Raw genomic sequence first — 18,586 nt, 5'->3', positions numbered from 1 at the left:
GATGGATGGATGGGCAGATGGATGGATGGATGAACGGATGGGCAGATGGATGGATGGATGGGCAGATGGATGGATGGATGGAGGGACGGATGGGCAGGCAGATGTAGGTGGACGGATGCTGATGTGAAGATCAAACTGTCCTATAATTACATATCTAGGTAAAAATGTCCTGAAGGTGAAATGAGGGAAGGGGGAAGGAGGGGAGGGAGGGAGGGAGGGAGGGGAAGAGGGCAGTGAAAGATGAAAAACCCTCTAAACTCCCAAAGAGTTTTCTTTTTAACTCTACTGGAACATCTTATTAACTTAGAATGATTTATGGATGTGTCATATCCCCTCCTGTAGACTATGAGGTGTGCACGTGCAGGGCTGTGTTTTTTATCTCCTAATCCCCAGTGCCTGGCTCTAGCAAGAGCTCCATAAATACACATTTTGTGAAATGAATAGGGATGATAGCTCCATTCAGGAAATCCCCTTTAGGTACCAGACATGGATATCTCATTTAATCCTGTAACAGCCTTATAAGGTCAGTCCTATTATCACCACTTTACAGGTGAGGAATGTGAAACTCGGGAAGATTAAGTAAGATGCCCACAGTCACACAATCAGTGGTTGGGATTAGTGCCCAGGCGGCCGAAGCCCATGCTGCTCACCGAGGGAGAGCCAGGTTGTGTGAGGCCTCAAGCTGATACATTTTGAGGGACCCTCTTTGAGAAAAACATACCCGCAAAACTCTGCTGCAAAATTTACAAAACAGTATGACTATGTGAACACATCACCGGGACCATTCCCAGCCTTGGAGGTGCCGTGCAGGGAGGGGCTCTGCAGCTTAGGCTACATTAGCTGCATGGCAAAAATGCCTCTGACCTTGACCCACGTGCTGGAAATGAGAGCAACAGGAAGAAGGGAGAGGAAAAACTGTCAGACAAAGAGAGAAAGAGATAAAACAGGAGCAAAAGGAAAGAAAGGAGGGAGAAAAAAGGAGGAGACTCAAAGAGATGGTTGGAAAAGAGAAAGAGCCATCAGAGATGGGACAGGAAGGAGCTGAGGGGGAGTTAAAGCTGCCTCTGGATGAATGGGGGCAGGGGGCTGGGAGCATCCAGCCAGCTGGTCCCCCCAGCACCCGGGAGGATGGGCCCTCTGCTCTCTCCAGGCCTCTGAGCCTCCACCTGTACACCGTGCAACCTCCTCCCCACAAGGACCCTGCCTCGTCCTGCCCACCTGTCTCCTTCCCAGGCCTCTCTTCAAGCTCCCAGGCCCACTTGGGAGCCTGGGCCCGAGCTGGAGACAGGAGGGCTGAGTAATCATCCCTCCAGCAAGCCTCGCCCAGCAGCATTCTTGCCCACGCGGCTACCTCTTTCCTGGTTCATCACCTGACCACCCAGCAAGGAGATGCAAGCCTGGGGCCTGATGTTTAGCCGGGTACATAGAGGAAGCAAGGTCAGGGAAAGCCTGGTTCAGGGTGGCCCCCTGGCCTCCCACTGCCCGACTGCTGGGTCCTCCTTAAGAGGGACATGCCTGCCTGGGTCTTCGCAGCAGGTCCCTTGAAGTCACCTGTTCTGAGATCACGGGCACTTGACCTGGCCCAAAACTTCCAATTCTGAAGGCCATCACCCTAGAGTGGGGAAGGATGGGGGCCCAAGAGACCCCCCAGACCAGCTCAGATCTCTGCTGCTCAGAGATGAGTCCAAGGCCACACCTGATGGAGGAGCCAAGATTAGGCCAGTAAACAGTTAAATCGAGCCAATATTCCTCCTTCTGCCCAGAGGTCACCGGTGTCTTGCATGCACCATATCTCCCCAGACCATCACCCAGGGCTTTCAGACACATGCGTTGCATTCAGCCCTGAACCGGGCTCAAGCCCCAGCTCTGCCAAAAACCCAGTGTGATTTGCGGGCCAGTCACTTCAACTCCACGAGCTATGATTTCCTCAACTGTCAAATGGGAGCAAAATATTCCTCATGGGGTTATGGTGAGAATTAAAGAGATGAAACATACAAGCATGTTATCAATGGATGGGCCAATACAAGAGTCTAACCTGGGCTGGTCTCTGGGGAGGGTCAAGGCTGAGACATGGAAGAAAATCTAGACTTGTTCAGAAACCGACACTAATTTACTGTGCGATCTTGGACATCCCTTTTGTGGGAATTTAGTTTCCTGACCCACAAAGGGGATGGGAGAAGACAGTTGTCCAAATCCCTTCCAGTTCTGTGGTTCTGTGGTTCCAAGGTGTCTCCTTGCACACCCCCTGGCCAAAGGGGTGGCTCCAGACCTCAGGATACAGCAGGATGTGAATCTGCAGTGACCCTGATGGGTGATATTCAAAATAGTAATAACTGGTGAGGCAGGGGCAAAAAACGCTCAAAAGGGATGTTGGCTGGTACTCCGTATATGAACCTACGCAGGACAGCTTCACTCCAAGGTCCAGGGAAAGGTAGGGAAACCTGTTCTTCACGGACTTCCCAATCCTGTTGCCCCACTCATGGCAACAATCCAGTTCCACCGAGCAGTAAATTCTGTCAGCCCACTCCCCAAACTCCTCCACCACCTCCCCACAGCCCCAAACAAAACACCCACACAGTGAGAACCCCAAACAAAACACCTGCAGCTAGAAGAGATGAGAGAGAGAGAGAGGGCCTTCTGACATCACGGACAGCCAACACCCGGTTGGGTGGAAGCCATTCAGCCAGGAAGGCTTTTACAACATCTAGGTGTGTCACCTGTTCTGAGGCCAAAGGCCGAAGAATGACTCCAGGTATTGTTCCAGCCCCTAAGACGAGTGTCGGATTATAAGACGCATAATCATTCCAGTTTGGCAACTTCACCCGTAGGGCTGCTTTAACTGACCTGCCCCATAGTCTCCAAATCACTCCTGGAAGACAGCGGTGGGAGGCACACGGCCAGCTCTTCGAGGCGGGGAGAGATGCTGGACGCTAGGGACCAAAGCCTGCCCTGCACTTAGGCCTCCTCCAGCCAATGCTGCCAGGGATCACTGACCTGCTGGCCGCCAGGGCCCGATCCCGGGAGCCCCTCCTCCTGACTTGCCGACGTCACTCAGCTCCAGGCTGTAGAGAATTCGGGAAGGTCGCAGAGCCAACATGGTAAGTGTGAAGGCCTCTGCTCCAAAAACTGGTGGAGGGAGGGTCTCCCCATAAAGGGCCCTTTGGGCAGCTGAGAATTTTGCAACACCTTCCAGGTTAAAAAAAGAAGTCACACCTGACTCGCCCCACACTCCAGCCCATTACAGGTGTCAGTCCCCACCCGCCCTCCTCGCCAACAGCCGTTGCACCGGCACCAAGCCAGGGCCATCCTGCCTACTCTCTTGCCCAAGGTCTCCTGGTCTGTTGCCTGGAGACTGGAGCCACTTTTCCAAGGCAAGGGTCTGCTCTGACACAATGGTGGCCCTCTGCTACCTCTCTGGGAAAACTGACTCCTTTTCTTTTTAAAGAAAAACAGAGGAGCACTGCTTCAGAACAATCTGGGGTGCCGTGGCGATCTACTTGCCCCTCCTTTTGGCTCTGCTTTCTCTCCTCCTCTGAACAGCGAGAGCTTCTCCACTGTCTTGGGGGCAAACAGAATCAATCCCACCTTTCAGGGAGGACGGCTGAGGACAGGAAGGGGAGGAGGTGGAAACCAGGGAAACTTCCTTCTCTGATTGTTGGCCGGGATGCTGCAGTTGCCAACAAGCAAAGTGAAGATGAAAGGGGAGGAAAGGCAGGGAAGGGAATGGGGAGCATTAGGTCCGGGAGAGAAGTGGGTGACCTGCTGGGCCCCTCAGGTGACGGTCTCCTGACTCCCGAGCACTTTCTGTGACACTCCCCTGAACAGTCTGGCGATGCTCTAGCCCCAGGGCTGGGGGAGCTGGGGCCAGAAAGGGGAAGGGGTTCGCCTGCTTTACTCTGCAGTTCAGCCAGGATTGAAGCACCAGCCGTCTATGTCCTGTCCCTAGAAGCCCAGCCTGTTTGCAGAGAAAGCTCCATCCTGCCAGGGCTCTCAGGAGGGAAGAGGAAGCAGTGCCAGCCCGCCTGAATGTCAGCGGCTTCTTGGTGGCACTTGGAGCAACATGGAAGGGGGCAATCTGGGGGGCAGATGGCTGGGGCACTAGCCATAGAGTCAAAAGGTCACATGGCCAGCTCCCTTATGAGCTTGTCAGTCTTCGAACTTTCCTCTGAGACTCACCGTCTCCCTCTGTAAAACAGAAACATTATCCACGTGACCCCCTAGGCACAGACACAGGGTTAGTGGAAAGATTAAACGGGCTAGTGGTATATGTGAATAGCCTCTGTAAACCAGGGAGCCCTGTACAGATGTCAGCATTTATGACTAAAGAAAAATCCACTCCAGGGAACGGCAGGTGGGCGGCGTGGCCAGCACTGACCCTCCACTGCCCGGAGGAGGAGCCGGGTGCTACTGTATGAGTGCATGGTGGCAAGTGGGCAAGCTGGGGAGGAGGGACCAGGCCCGGGGCCCCAGAGGCAAGGCAGCAGATTTACCCACTATCCAGGATGGGACCCAGGGAGCTTCTGGCCCCTAAGCTAACCATTAAACCACCCGTACCTGATAATCCTGTTATTTCCCTGTAATGAGGCCCAGACAACTGTAGCTCCCAGCCCTCCCTTCTCCTTCCCCTCCCTGCTTCCTCCCACACCCTCGGGCCGCTCCCTAGACAGAGTCCTACACTGGTAGCTGTGTCTTCATGACGGTTCTCCTTCAAACCTATTCAACCAGGTACACCCGTGAGACAGGAGCTGGGGAGGGCCCTGGGCAGAGGTCTGAGCCCCATCTCCCCTCAAGGGGAATGTGTCCCTTGATATCTGATACCCACAGCTGAGCTCTGGAGGGAAGGCTGGGACGCTGGGACTAGCCATCCTGATCTTAACTCATTACTGCCCAGGAGGCCCCAACACACCATGAACCACCAGAGTAGAGCGTTCAACACCTGAGGTCAGCCCAAACCTTGGGCCACCCTGGAAGAAGCAGGTCCCCCCCAACCCTCTCCTCCTTGACTTGCCAGCTGGTACAAACCCAGTGGGTTGCTGGGCTTGGCTGGGGCTCAGGAATGTGGCAGGTCAGCAGGGGTCCGGGAGCATGGGTGGGGTCCACCTCCAAGAGAGGCCGAGTCCAGGAGCCCACTCAGCCCTGGTGGCACCTTCCTGGCTCGCAGACAGAAGAGCTGGGCAGTCGAAAGACCCAAGAGGGCAAGGCAGGCAAAGAAGGGCTAGGCCCCCTCCTGTTCTCCAGGCCCCCTCCCTACCTGATGTGAGCCCCAAAGTAGCTCCATCCTTCCAACCACCATTTAATCAGCCCCTGCTATTGGCCAGCCTCCAGACGGCTGGAAGGAGGACAAGAGGGTACAATGCCTAGGTCCTGCCCTGGAGGTGCTCGAAATCCAGAGGAAGGACAGCTCCTTAAGCAAAGGATCCTAAAGGAGTGTGACAAATCCAGTGCCAGAGGTGGTGCAAGGTACCCCTGGAGGAGGCAGTAAATTCTCTCTGGGGGTGGTCAGGGAGTTGTCCCAGAAGAGAAAGTACTTGCACTGGACCTTGAAGGATGAGCAGGCTCTCTCCAGGCAGAGGGAAGCGCATGTGAACAGCAAGAAAGCATGGCCGTGGGGGATGAGGGGGAGGGTGCTGTGGCTGGAGCAACAGGCGCAGGGGGCACAGCTGAGGTCTGGGCCCCGTGGGGTGGTCGTACAAGGCTGTGCACGGAGCTCAGGTTAAGGGTCCCCGCTGTGCTCTGCAGCTCAGGGGGGCTGGGCCAGGGTAGAGCCCCAGCAGCTGCCAGGGGCTCACGCCTTGGGCTAAGCCACCCCCAGAATCTGGCCCAGCCCACCCTTGACCCCTCCCAGGCACGGCAGCAGGCGTCCAGCTCCACTCATTCATCCCAAGAAATGGGCAGCATGCCTCCTCTGTGCTCGCACTAGACTTGCTGGTGAGAGAAAGCAGACCCCTGCGCTCATTCAGCGTCTAGAGGCAGTGGAGGGTGGGGAGGGGTAGAGGATTATCAAACAATCACACCAACTCCTGTTTCACTAACAACTGACTCACAGGCTGTGATGAAACACGTGGGGAGCTGTCAGAGCCAGATCAGGGCGTGGGTCTTGCTGGAGGTCAGCAGAGGCCGAGGGCTGCATAGGAGCTGGGATGGGAGGAGACGGGCCGTGTCAGGCAGAGGGACCAGCTCCCGAGAATGTGGACGTACATCCCCAGGCCCTCTTCCGTTCCCCAGGGCTCTTCACTCCTGCACTTGGGGCGGAGTTCTGTACCTGGCTACTGACACGGAGAAGGGGTTTAGAAGCCGGGTCTGGTCCATGCCCCCGGGCCTCTCCCTCACCCTCTCCACCTCCCCTCTGTGCAGTTGAGACCCCAGTGGTCATCTGCAGCAAACGCCCTTCACTCCCAGCCTGTGCCCTTGACGAGGACTAAGAAAATCTGAGGAGCTGAACATGGGAAGTGCGGAGAGACTAGTCCAGGGCAGAGAGGAAAAATGGAAGCAACCAAAAACAGGGCTCAGGAACTCTGCACAAACTTTCCGAAGCCCCAGAACTAACTCAGGACAGCAGGAAACAAATGCTCTCAGGGCTGAACCTCTTGGCAGGCCTCTCAGATTTCCCAGGCAGCTCTCCTCCCCTCAGCCTTCCTTCTTGATCAGATGAGAACATCTGCCTCTGTAAAGCACCTCAAATGCCCAAGCAATGATTCCCCCAGAGAGTGATTCCCCAAAACCTGAAATGCGTTCATCTGCCACATTCTCTTATAAACCTGTTGCCACAAGACTATGAGCTTCTAGAGGAGGGTCTGTGTCTTTTCCATCTTTTTAGCCCCAAACCTAGCACAGGGCCTGGCACGGAATAGGCACTCGATAAACATTTGTGAATGAAGGACAAATAAATGACCAAAGACTGGAACCCCTATAATGAGCGGTTCTGACACTGAAAACAAGATTAGCCAAGTCTGATTGAAAAAGATACCAGATGCTACTGGAGCTGTTACCAAGCTGCTTGCATCCCAGACAGGGCTGGGGTGAGGCCTGAGCCCACCTGGAAACCCCAGCGATGGGAAAGAGAGAGAGTCGGAGCAGAACCAACACGGCAATCCCCCTGTGACGTGCTTAACTCCACCTCGCAGCCCGCAGCTCTGACTGTCAGGATTGCAGTAGAGAAATTCGTAAACAAGACTCAGAACCGGGACACCTCTCCCCCACCCCTCCCTCCCGGAGCAGCTTCCAGCTTCCTGGCATAATCCGCATGCAAGCGGAAACTCTCACAGGGTAGCAGGTGAAAGAAATACTTGAGGAAGAGGGCGAGAGACTGAGTTGGTACCCGTTTGGGGATGTCAGCAGTGTCTTCCGTCACAAAATGTTCTGCATATCCGTCTGGCCGGGCTCTGCCTGCTGACGTGTCTGATGCTTTAGGCATTTCCTGCAGTCTTAATTTCTTCCTTTATAATATGCATGCATTCATTCAGCGTGCGTTTCCTGAGCATATGCTATGCGCTGGCTAGACACAGTGGGAAAGTCAGAGAAAAATACCCAAAATCGAAGCCCTCGGTTCCATATGCTCCATGGATGGAAGAGAGGCAGGGGAGACTACTTCCCCCCACCCCAGGCAGAGCAGGGCACTCGTTCACCCATGGATGTGAAACAGAAAGCGGGCAACGTAGCTGAGGTCACCCCACTTCACCGTCATCCCATTCCCACCCTGACACTGGGACTTCACTCATGATCACACCTCCGCTCCTCAGAGAGCAGGGTTCTGTCAGGCTGTCGGGAGGACCTACTGTGGTGAGGAGGAATCACTGATGCGCTAAAAGAGAATAACAACAACAGCAGCCATGTCTCACCTCCACCCAAACACAGCAAGCGCAGCATTCCGTGGTTTGAGAAGCACATTCACATCCTGAATCTTACCCACAACTCTCTGAGATACAGTGATCCTCCTTGTACAGACGAGGGGACTGAGACTCAAAGGGCTCAAGTGACTTGAGAAGGGTCACTCAGCCAACAGGAATCAGGATTGGACTCTAAGCTCTGGGATTTGGGGATTAAGTGCCCTGCTTTTCCTTCACGCCCTCCGTCTCCTCTAAGATGTGGACCCATAAGACCTGGACTTGAACTAGAACAAGAACTTAAGCTAGAAAGGACCAAGGGACCCCACTTTCCTATCTAGAAGCTGATAGATTTTATGATAAAGTGTGCATTTAGGGAAGACTGCATCAGCCGGTACAATCAAGTGGAAGAAAGACAATGTCATTTCTGCAAGGAGACTGCATCTCTCGCTAATCTCCTAAAGGTCACTAAGGAGGAAAAAAAACACATGGACACAGGAAACCAGTGGACATAATTAACTTAGACTTTCAAGAAGACCAAGAAAAAGTTTCATGCCTGATGCTGCTTAGGAGAAAAAAAGACTCAAGTTACCATGAGATCACTAAGGATAGAAAATTGATTTAAAGAGAGAATGTTATGAGTAAATCAGGCCTAGGACTAGTCTCACCCGTAGTTAACAGCAAGCTCTTCAGAATCACAGGCCCTAAAGAAAGGAGATCGTCCAGATAAGTGGTTCCCCAAAATTTCGTTCAGCCTCAGAGCCCTTTGGCCCTGAAATCTAATGTAGAACCCCATGTGGAAAACAGAGAAAACCAGAGCTGCAGCGTTTGAAAGGACTGTGACCCCCAGCCACTCCTGCCCTCTCTCCCTCCCAACACTACGGCAACCTCTGGGGGCTCCACCAAATCCCCCCAGGATGCCATAGAGCCCTTGTCTGGCCTTGCCTTTGTCTACTGTGGAAATTTCCTTCACGATCCAGCTTCTACTCACAGCTCTTCTGTGGCTTAAAACAATCCTCCCCTTGCCAAGAGAAAGCCATCTTTCTGTAATTTCCCCATTCATCCTCGGTATCCTTTTCGCCTTCACCCTGAGATGGCCCCGCACGTTTCAAAGGACCACACTTGTAATACCCTGAATCTTCACTTCTCTGGCTTGCATCCCCCACCCTTCGTTCATAGAGAGATCACACATGTCACATGACATCACTTCGGGTCCCCTAACTGCTCTGGTCACCCTCGGCACCCTAGTCCTTCAATTCCTTTCCTGAAGTCAGAGCCCTTGACCTAATGAAACCACAAAATAGCTACCATTTGCTTGGTTCCTACTACACATATGCTAGGCCCTCTACTAGGCTCTTTCTCATTAATAATTAACCATCTTTTAGTATCTATTATGTCAAGCACTTGCTAGGCTCTGTATTGATACTGTTATTAATTATTAATTAAAATAATACAACGTGTACTCCATGGACACGAGGACTTTGCCTACTGGTTCACTGCTGTATATCCAGTCCCAGAACAGTGCCTTACTGAATGGACAAAGTATGATTATTGTTGTTGTTTTATTATTAATATTTATTGCATTCCTACTATGTAACAGGCCATGTGCTATATGCGGTACATACTTTGGTCTCATTAAGAGGAAGACATTGAAATTCTGTCTCTCTGTCTCTGTCTCTGCCTCTCTCTCTCACACACACACACAAAATTGAGGCTCCCAGGGGTTAAATAACTTGCCTGAGGCTCGTGCTCCATCCAGTATAAAACACAGCCTCCCCTAGCAATTTGCAGCCCAGCACGGAAAAACTTCACCAGGTGTTCCCAGAGTTATGTGAGCGGGCAGGAAAGTGGCAAAGGAGCTTTGGGTTCTACAACTACAAAGTAATAGATGCAGAGCAGTCACGGAAGCAGCCCTGAGGCACTATTTACAGGATCGCGAGTTCGGAGTTCACAGGCAGAGATCCCGAAATCACTACAGACTTTGGCCAGGAGGTGGCAGTCCTTTGCTGCAGCTGCCAAACCAGCCCACTAGCGGCTGGCTCTCTGGCAGCAACCGGAACAAAAGAGAATGCTCTGGTCCAGCCCTGTGCAGACCCACCTGCAGAGCCTCCTCCAGCGCTGTGGGGGATCCTGCGCCCCAAGCCTCTGGAGTATGAGAGGGGATGAACTTTCACGTGCTAAACTCCTCTGCATGTCAAAGCACCGAACCATGTGCATCATCCCTGTTAACCCTCACCAACAACCCTGTGAAATAGATCATATTCTCCCCGTCTTACAGATGAGGAAACTGAGACTCAAAAAAATTAAGTAACATGCCCAGGACCACATAGCTGGTAAGGGGAAGAGCTGGCTTCAGGCCAGTGCTCCTGACTCCGCGCACAGGGGGTACAGAAGCAGGTACAGAAGCCCCCTCTGACCAGAGCATCTGAGACCCCTCAGACCACAAACACCAACCGAGGGAGACCATGAGCAAGTCTGTACAGTCATGAGAGGACCAGATGGGTTTCCTGTAGGCTTGAAAAGGTGCACCGTAACTAGCAGGTAAAACACCTGACAGAACCTTTATCGCTGTCTGGTTTTATCATAGTTTTATCACACCGAAGTCCCAAAGGAGAAAACTGGGTCCAGGAGATGTTAAATGATTTACCTAAGGTAAATAATAGCTAAAAAAAAATAGCTCCACAGATAAGCAGAAGAGTCAGACTTTATAATACCAAGTCCTTCTTTCCTCCCCGTGATTTCTCTCCCGGTTAAAGTTTAAAGGACAATTCAGGACAAGCAAAGGGGAGTATGATTTTTCAAAGGCAATGTAAACTTTGTGGGGTTCTTTCACAAACCTCAGGCTGCATCACAGATGGCCGTTCCCTAGTTCAGATAAATTGCAAGGTTTAGAGAACCCTGCCAAGCTTTAAGATCCATCAACTCTTCCCAAAGGCAAACCCCCTAAGGGTCCCAGTCAGTCTAGGTGTCCTGACTCCTGATGGCTTTTCTGTCCCCTTCAGCCATTGCGCAGTCGTTGCATTCAGGTGTGCAAAACTGGGGGCACCTTCCTTCCCATCAGATCCTGCAGGGAAGGGAAGGTGGGCTGGATGGACACACTGTCCTGGGGCAGAAAGAAAACTGAATAAAGTAGAATTGTTGAGAGAACTCAGAGAGGCTGCAAGAGACCCAAGGATGGCCCTCAGGTGGGATTTGTAGGAGCGACAGGTAACAGCAGCATCACCTAGAGACAAGGGCTCTGCATTGGGGAACCAGGGCTTCCTTCAGTTTGACTCAACCCAACAGGCATGTACTAATACCTCACTCGTGCCCTTTACAACATCTTGCCATGTGACCTGGGGAGACCTAGCACAACGCCTCTGTGTCTCAGTTTCCCCATTTGTAGAACAGGAATTGTTCCATCCTCGCCCTCTCCCCTGGCCCTACCTGGAGTTGAGAGCTGTGCCTGAATACAAAAGCAGATTCTTAAATGACAGCAGCTGAACAGCAGGCTGTCAGCAGGATAACGAAGGCCACCTGACACCTCCCTTCCGCCCCAGGCCCTGCCCCAGAGCCATTATACGCTGGGACAGGGCCAAGGTACTCAGCTCAAATTGCCAACAGGTCAGCACCTATGTGGCTTAGCACAAGGCAAAACCATTTTGCCTTGTTTTGGCTTAGAACAAGGCAAAATGGTTTCTAATGCAGCAGCCGAGGCTGAGGTTGGTCCAAAGGAAAATGTGCTGCCGACAGGACAACTCAGCACAAGGCAGATTGAGTGACGATGTTTCCAGAGGCTCCTCCGTGCCAGGGCTTGGATACCCACCTGCGCGTGGCCCGGACTGGGGGGATCTGCCTGGAGACAGGCTAACAATTCAGAAGGCCCTTGAACACCAGCACGATTTGTCATCTCTGAGAGCCTTCCACGCACTCAGGGCTACCGCATCACAGCCAGGCTTGTCTCAGGAAACTCACACCCTCCTCTCTTGACTCGTGATCCCCCAGCCCTCACTTCACATCCCCTCTCATCACCTTACCTGTCATAGCTGAGGCACCCAAGAGAGAGTGTACTTGCTCCAACCTGGCAAAGGCATCAGCCTGCAGATGGAGAGGACATAGCAGCTTGCCGTCAGGTTGGGGGTGGGATGTAGGTACACGGGTCAGAACAGTGTGAGGTCCCTCAGAGCAGCCCCTGAGCACCTGAGGCAGCCGAAGGCTGAGCCCCACTCTGCAAGCTGACTGGAAGCAGCCTCTGGGTCCCCTGGCTCACCCAGAGATCTTTCCCCACCCCCTCCCTGGGGTTTTCCTCCCTGCTATGTCACCAGCCTTAGCAACCTAGCTGCCACCTGCCAGAGCCACAGAGGTCCTGTATATCCCATCACCTAGCAACAGCAGCATCCCTGCTCTAGGTTTTCCCAGAGACACCATGGGAAGCCAGGGCTTTAGACCCCATGGGAGCCTGAAGCTGCCACAGGCCAGATCAGGACCAGAAAGCCCCTTTCTGTAGGCCCCTGCTTTTCTCCCTTCTTCTACACCCCAATCATCTCAGCTCTGCCCCTACCAACTTCTTTCCAGAATAAGGAATGCAGAGTCAGCATTGTGGAGCAGAAGAGAGAAATAAGGCCCCAGGGGCAGGGTGCTTGGCAAAGAAAGCAGACAAAGAAGCTGGGCAGGTTTTCTGTTCCTTTGGCCTCTGTGAGCATTTGCCTCTTCATTGCCTCATTATTAGCCTGGTGGTACCCATTTCATTGTGTGGTTAGTAACCTCTTATCTGCTTCATCGTCTCTGAGAGTTCCCAATTACCCAAAGGGAACTTGAGGCACAGAGAGGTTGAGGAGCATGCCCAAGGCCACCCAGCACGTGAGAAGACAGGGCAAGATGAGGACTCATACTCCCCCGGCTGGGTCTTTGTCTTCTCTGCAGTACACTTAATCCTCACCCCCATTTAAAAACAAGAGCTGCTTTATGTTTGATTCATCATCTCTGAGCTGGAAGGAAAACTGTTGAGATATTCATCTGTGATTTGGAGCTGAGCTAAACCCAACCAGGAGCTTCTCGGGATCTAAACAGCAGGGGCTGGGCTTCCCTGGTGGTGCAGTGGTTAAGAATCCGCCTGCCAACACAGGGGATGTGGGTTCGAGCCCTGGTCCGGGAAGATCTCACATGCCGCGGAGCAACTAAGCCCGTGCGCCACAACTACTGGGTCTGCGCTCTAGAGCCCGCGAGCCACAACTACTGAAGCCCACACACCTAGAGCCCGTGCTTCACAGCAAGAGAAGCCACCACAATGAGAAGCCCGCGCACTGCAACGAAGAGTAGCCCCCGCTCGCTGCAACTAGAGAAAGCCCGCTCGCAGCAATGAAGACTCAAAGCAGCCAAAAATAAATAAATTAAATAAAATAAATTTATAAATAAATAAATAATACAACAGCAGGGGCTGAGGGTAATTGGTAAATAAAGGAAGGAGAAGCAGGTGAGAAAGGTGCAAAGCTAATGGAAGAGAGGGAAGAAGGGGTACTAATATCAATAAAGCCCCTACTAGGTGCCAAGCAGTGCAGTAGGCCCTTTCCTCAATAGTCTGGGAGGAAGGTCTTCTTACCCTTGTTCATGGACGATTTAGCAGATTCAGGAACCAAGCAGAGTTGGGTTTGCCTTCAGACTGAGGAAGGGCTGGGAAGATGCTGGGGGTAATTTCTGCATGTTGACTGCATGCTAATTATATGCAACTAGATTTCATTGCAGGGGAGCAGAGAATCAGAAGGACCCAGTACCAGCTGATGCCGACCAGATAGGTTCCTGAAACAGTGGGGAAATGAAAACAACTGTCCACCAAGTCCAGAAGGCTGGCCCCAAGGGCTGGATCTGTTACTTACTTGCTCTGGGGCCATGGAGACCACTCAATCTATAGGAGTCTTGGTCTTCTCTTGTGTAAAGTGGGGATAATTTCTCGGGGTTGTTGTGAGAGTATTTAATCCTCACAGCATTCATGAAAGACATATAACAGTAGCCAACTGCAGAATTAATTTTTCTGCCTCCACATTTGGATTTTGGATTAATGTCTTTCTGCCATCAGTGGCCAACTGCGAAACAGGGAAAGAAGATTCTCTGAGTGAATCAGAAAATGGGTGGGTGTTTTTCAACTAACAAACTTCCACCCACCCACCCCACCTCCCACCTCGTCCAGCTCGGGCCATCCTGGGCTCTGGGGCCCCAGGTATTCTTGCCCTTTCATTTCACTCCAGACAGTAGGTACCTCATTCCTGGATAAGCCCTGGGTCGGGCACCAGTGGGGCTGGCCCCATGAGTCAGCGCTCTGACGCAAACTGAATCAACAGAGCAGACGGGCCTGACCCAGACAGTGGCCCCGACCAAAAGGAGAAGGCCAACACCTCTGCGTGCCCTGGGGTGCGGCCTAGGCTGTGGCAGTTGTGGCCAGGGGCTGAGTTCAAGCTGGGGATAAACAGAGACACCTCCAACAAAGCAGAAGGAGGCACAGCTGGTCTTTGTTGGCCTCTCAGCCCTCTTCCCTCCATCAACTACAGGGCAAAACATTTCCCCTGTCTGGCTGGTTTTCTCTCTACTCCAGAGACCCTTTCAGCCTTGCACACTGTGATCCGGAAGGGACCCACCACAGTGTTGGGGGTGGGTCAGATCGCAGAACCTTACCTGGTAGCCACATCTCTCAGCCTCCCTCCCTCCTTCCCGCAGCTCAGGATTGATTCTGGACTGAAAGGCGACGCAGCTGCTGGGAGTCCCCATCTTCATCCTGCTCAGCAAAGTCACTGGCATTGATGTTACTCAGCTGCCACTCGGAGGCCTAAAACACACCCAACTCCCTACGCATTATCCCCGATGCCCTTGACTTTCAGCAGCTCCCCTTCCCAGAATTTTAGCAACTCTTCATCTCTGATCTCTGTGCTGGAGATGTTTGTCAGAGAGGCTTCAAGAAAAGCCAAAGGGCTTCCCTGGTGGCGCAGTGGTTAATAGTCCGCCTGCCGATGCAGGGGACACGGGTTCGTGCCCCGGTCCGGGAAGATCCCACGTGCCGCAGAGCGGCTGGGCCCGTGAGCCATGGCCGCTGAGCCTGCGCGTCCGGAGCCTGTGCTCCGCAACGGGAGAGGCCACGACAGTGAGAGGCCCGCGTACCGCAAAACAAAAAAAGAAAAGCCAACGAGTGGGCCACTAAATGGAAGAAGTCAGGCAGCATAAGAGTGAGAACAAAGCAGCAGGAGGATGGCAGTTTGAGCCTCAAACCCCTCAGCAGAACCAGGCGGCTGCTTTTTTATTTTCTCTTTGACCCTCAGGTGCACGGCCCTGGATAAATCATAACCATTGATTTATGGCATTTTTCACTATTGGTCCATGCAGGGCTCCCTATAACTCACCTCCTAGTTACACAGTTTCAGCGACGTAATAAGCCTCCATAAACCCACCACCCAAAACAAAAGCTAGAATTTAACAATAACCTACATCTAACCAGGAGATCCCCTTGCTGAAGTAGGTGGGCGAGTCCTTTTTGTTTATCAATTCAACAAATCTTGATTGTACGCCTTCAATAGGCCAGAGATGGTGCTAGAATCATCCTGAATTCCATGTTCACCATTTCTTTGCTTTTTTGTAATAAAAAAGATTCTGTGTTAGATGAAATCTTCTGGGACTTAATTTTTCCTTTAATATGAAATCGCTCACGCCGTTCAAATTACTTTGTGGCACCACAGTTCATGTGTTTTGACTGCAGCATATTTCATTGTGTGAATTACCTCAGTCAGCGTCTTCAAGGCTGGCCTGGGATTGAACCCTGAAACTGCAATATTTTCCTTAATTTTTTCATTCAACAAAGATTTATTAAATACCCACTATGTGCCAGGTACTGTAGGAGACACCAGGGGTGCAGTAATGACCAAGATATTCGCAGCCTCTATCATTCTATCTTGCAGGGTTTTTTCCTCATTCTCTTTTGTTTTCAAAAAGGTATGGATTGTTTTTTCTGTTTAATAACCACTACTCAACTGATAGCGATTGAAAACGTATTAGCCAGGGGTACTAGGATCACTTCAGTTCAGAGACGAGGAATCCAAGGCCCCAGAAAATACAGACCGAAAGCCTCTTTTGTTCCCTCTGTCTCTCAGCTTCTAGCACAGTTCCAGACCCATCAAAGGCGAACAGTCAATATTTGCTGAAAACTAAACAAAGAGACTTACCCTACCTACTTCAACCAGTGCAGACATGTATGTGCAGGCAGATTCCGTGAGAAAGAATGAACTGACAGGGGATTGGCCACTAATTGGACGTCCTTGATACCCCTCCAACCTGCCCCTCCTGTAGCCTTCCACATCTCAGCAAATACCCTCTTGCCTGTTCACTAAAAACCCACAAGCATCCAATCTATGGGCGAGGCCTATTGTCTTTATCTTCGAAGCAGAGTTGAATCTTCCCACCGCCCGTCTATTCATCCCGCCTTGCTATAGCCACACCGATCTCCATTCTGTTCCTCCAACACCAAGCTTGTTTCTGCCTGCCTGGCTACTTCCTGTCATTTAAGTCTCAGGCCAGAGGCCCTCCCTAACCTGACCCCTTCCCTAGACCTCCCATTTTAAGCATCCAGCCGGGCGCTGTCTCCCATCACCCATGTTACTCTCTGCATAGCACCCATCACTCTCTGGGTTTATCTGTTGACGACCTGGCCTCTCCTACTATCCCCCTGACTCCCCCACCCCAGGATACAGTATATTGAGGGCAGGGCCTCACCTGTCTTGTTTGGGCACTTCTCCCATCCTTGCTGTAATTATTTCTCATTTGTCTTTGAATCCACAGCTCCCAGAGCAGTGCCTGGTACAACATAGACACTCTAAAATATTTGTTTGATACTTAACTATTGAATGCTACCCACTCTGGTTATCAGACGAGCGTCAATTCTTTTCACCTTTGTATTTGACTGAGTTAGACAAAAGGGCTTTGTAAACTGCTATGCGCCAATTGTGTACAGATTACTGTTGGTAAGATTATCACCTGGCTCTGTAGCTACCGCAACAGACTCTCCAGAATCGTTCTCATCTTCATCCTGGAAGTAGTTCCCTATCCAGGCCCTGGTGATGGTGGAGGAGAGACGGCCCGGAAGGAACTACAGTGCAGAGCCCCGAGTTCAGTTCAGTGTAGCAGTCAGTTACTGGGCCTTTACTAGGTACAAGCCGGATGCAAAGCACTGAAGGCACAAAGGCAATAAGAAATAGAGACCACCCCGACGCGAGAGTGCTAGAATAGAGCTCTGTGCCAAATGCCCAGGGGCACAGGACAGAAGGGCCAGGAAGAGAGTTCTCTCTGTGAACCAGGGACTTTCCACCAGATATCGCATCTCATCCTCACAGGAGCACTTTGAAGTAGGTGTCATTTTCCCCACTCTACCGAGGGGAGGGGAAACCTGAAGCTCAGAGAGGTTAAGTATCTTGCCCAAAGGCTCCCAGTTAATAGGAGGCACAGCTCGAATTCCAACTCAGCCCCAGCAGAGCCTGGCCTCACCCAGCCCAGGGACTCCAGGTCCTATGCCAGACGAGGAAAGGAAAGAAAGAGAGTTCATGGGAGGCAGGAGAGCAGGAACTTAGGCAGCACCCTTCCCTAAGCTCTGCCTTGCAGGAAAGGGTGCAAGTACTTTGCATGAGAGCCTTTGTGTGCGGGCTCCTGTGTGTGCCCCTATGTGGCTGTGTGTATGCTGAGTGCACGTGCAGTGGTGCAAATGAGTGGAAGAACAGCGCCTTGTGTGCATTTGTGTATGTGTATTCACGATGACCTAAGACTACACTCACAGAAATACCTTAGTGTCCTGGTAGTTTTTTGTTTTTGTCTGTTTGTTCTATTAGGTATAACGTATGTTCAGTAAAGTACTCAAATCTAAAGTATACCACTCAATGAATTTTTACACACGTATACCCCCATGTAACCAACACCTAGATCAAGATCTAGTATTCCAACATTCCAGAAGGCTCCATTGTGCTCCTTCAAATAACCCCCAGTATAATCACTATCCTGACTTCTATCACCATGGATTAACTTTACCTTTTAATCATATATATGAAATAATACTCTTCTGTGTCTAGTTCCTTTTTTTCATTATTATGTCTCTGAGATTCGTCCATGTGTCATTGCATTTCACACTAGTTTATTCTTGTCTATTGCTGAATTATATTCCATTATATGAATACACCACAATTTATTCCGTCAGTGATTGACTTTTGGGGTTTTTCCAATTTTTAGCTATTATGGATGAAGCTAGTATGAAGATTCATGTACAGGTGTTTTGCTGGACAGATGTACTCATTTCTCTTGGCCCTAATTCCCGGTCATAGAATCATAGAATACTGAGACTTCCCTGGTGGTCCAGTGGTTAAGACTCCGAGCTCCCAATGCAGGGGGCTGGGGTTCGATCCCTGGTCAGAGAGCTAGATCCCACATGCCGCAACTAAAGGATCCCGCATGCCACAACACAGATCCTGCACGTGACAACAAAGATCCCACGTGCCTCAACTAAGACCTGGTGCAGCCAAATTAAAAAAAACAACAAAAAAAAACCCCACAAAGAATCATAGAATAGTCATACGTTTAGCTTTAGTAGATTCAGCCAAAACTTTTTCCAAAATATTTGTACCAATTTACACTCTTAGCAGCAGGGTCTGAGATTTCCAGTTGTCCCACATCCTCAACAGCACTTAGTATTGTCAGGCTTTTAAATTTTAACCATTCTGGTGTCTCTGTAGAGATAGCTCATTGTGGTCTGAATTTACATTGGCCTG

General features: G+C 51.3%; 1 protein-coding gene across 2 annotated transcripts in view; it reads left to right on the top strand.

Annotated features, from left to right (window-relative positions):
• The first annotated feature begins 2,860 nt into the window (after nucleotides 1–2,860).
• TMPRSS4 (transmembrane serine protease 4) overlaps nucleotides 2,861–18,586 on the top strand; it is a 37,835-nt gene continuing 22,109 nt past the window's right edge. Inside the window, exon 1 of one of the 2 annotated variants that reach the window (XM_029206961.1) lies at nucleotides 2,861–3,098. In XM_029206961.1, the coding sequence (XP_029062794.1) occupies nucleotides 3,096–3,098 (3 nt within the window). In that variant the 5' untranslated portion in view covers nucleotides 2,861–3,095. The remainder of the gene's footprint in view (nucleotides 3,099–18,586) is intronic. The other variant, XM_029206960.1, reaches the window with a different exon arrangement.

Source organism: Monodon monoceros, unplaced genomic scaffold (genome assembly GCF_005190385.1).
Source record: "Monodon monoceros isolate NGI ecotype Baffin Bay Population unplaced genomic scaffold, NGI_Narwhal_1 Super_Scaffold_7, whole genome shotgun sequence".
Classification (NCBI taxonomy): domain Eukaryota; kingdom Metazoa; phylum Chordata; class Mammalia; order Artiodactyla; family Monodontidae; genus Monodon; species Monodon monoceros.
This window is presented reverse-complemented; position numbering and strand designations above follow the sequence as displayed.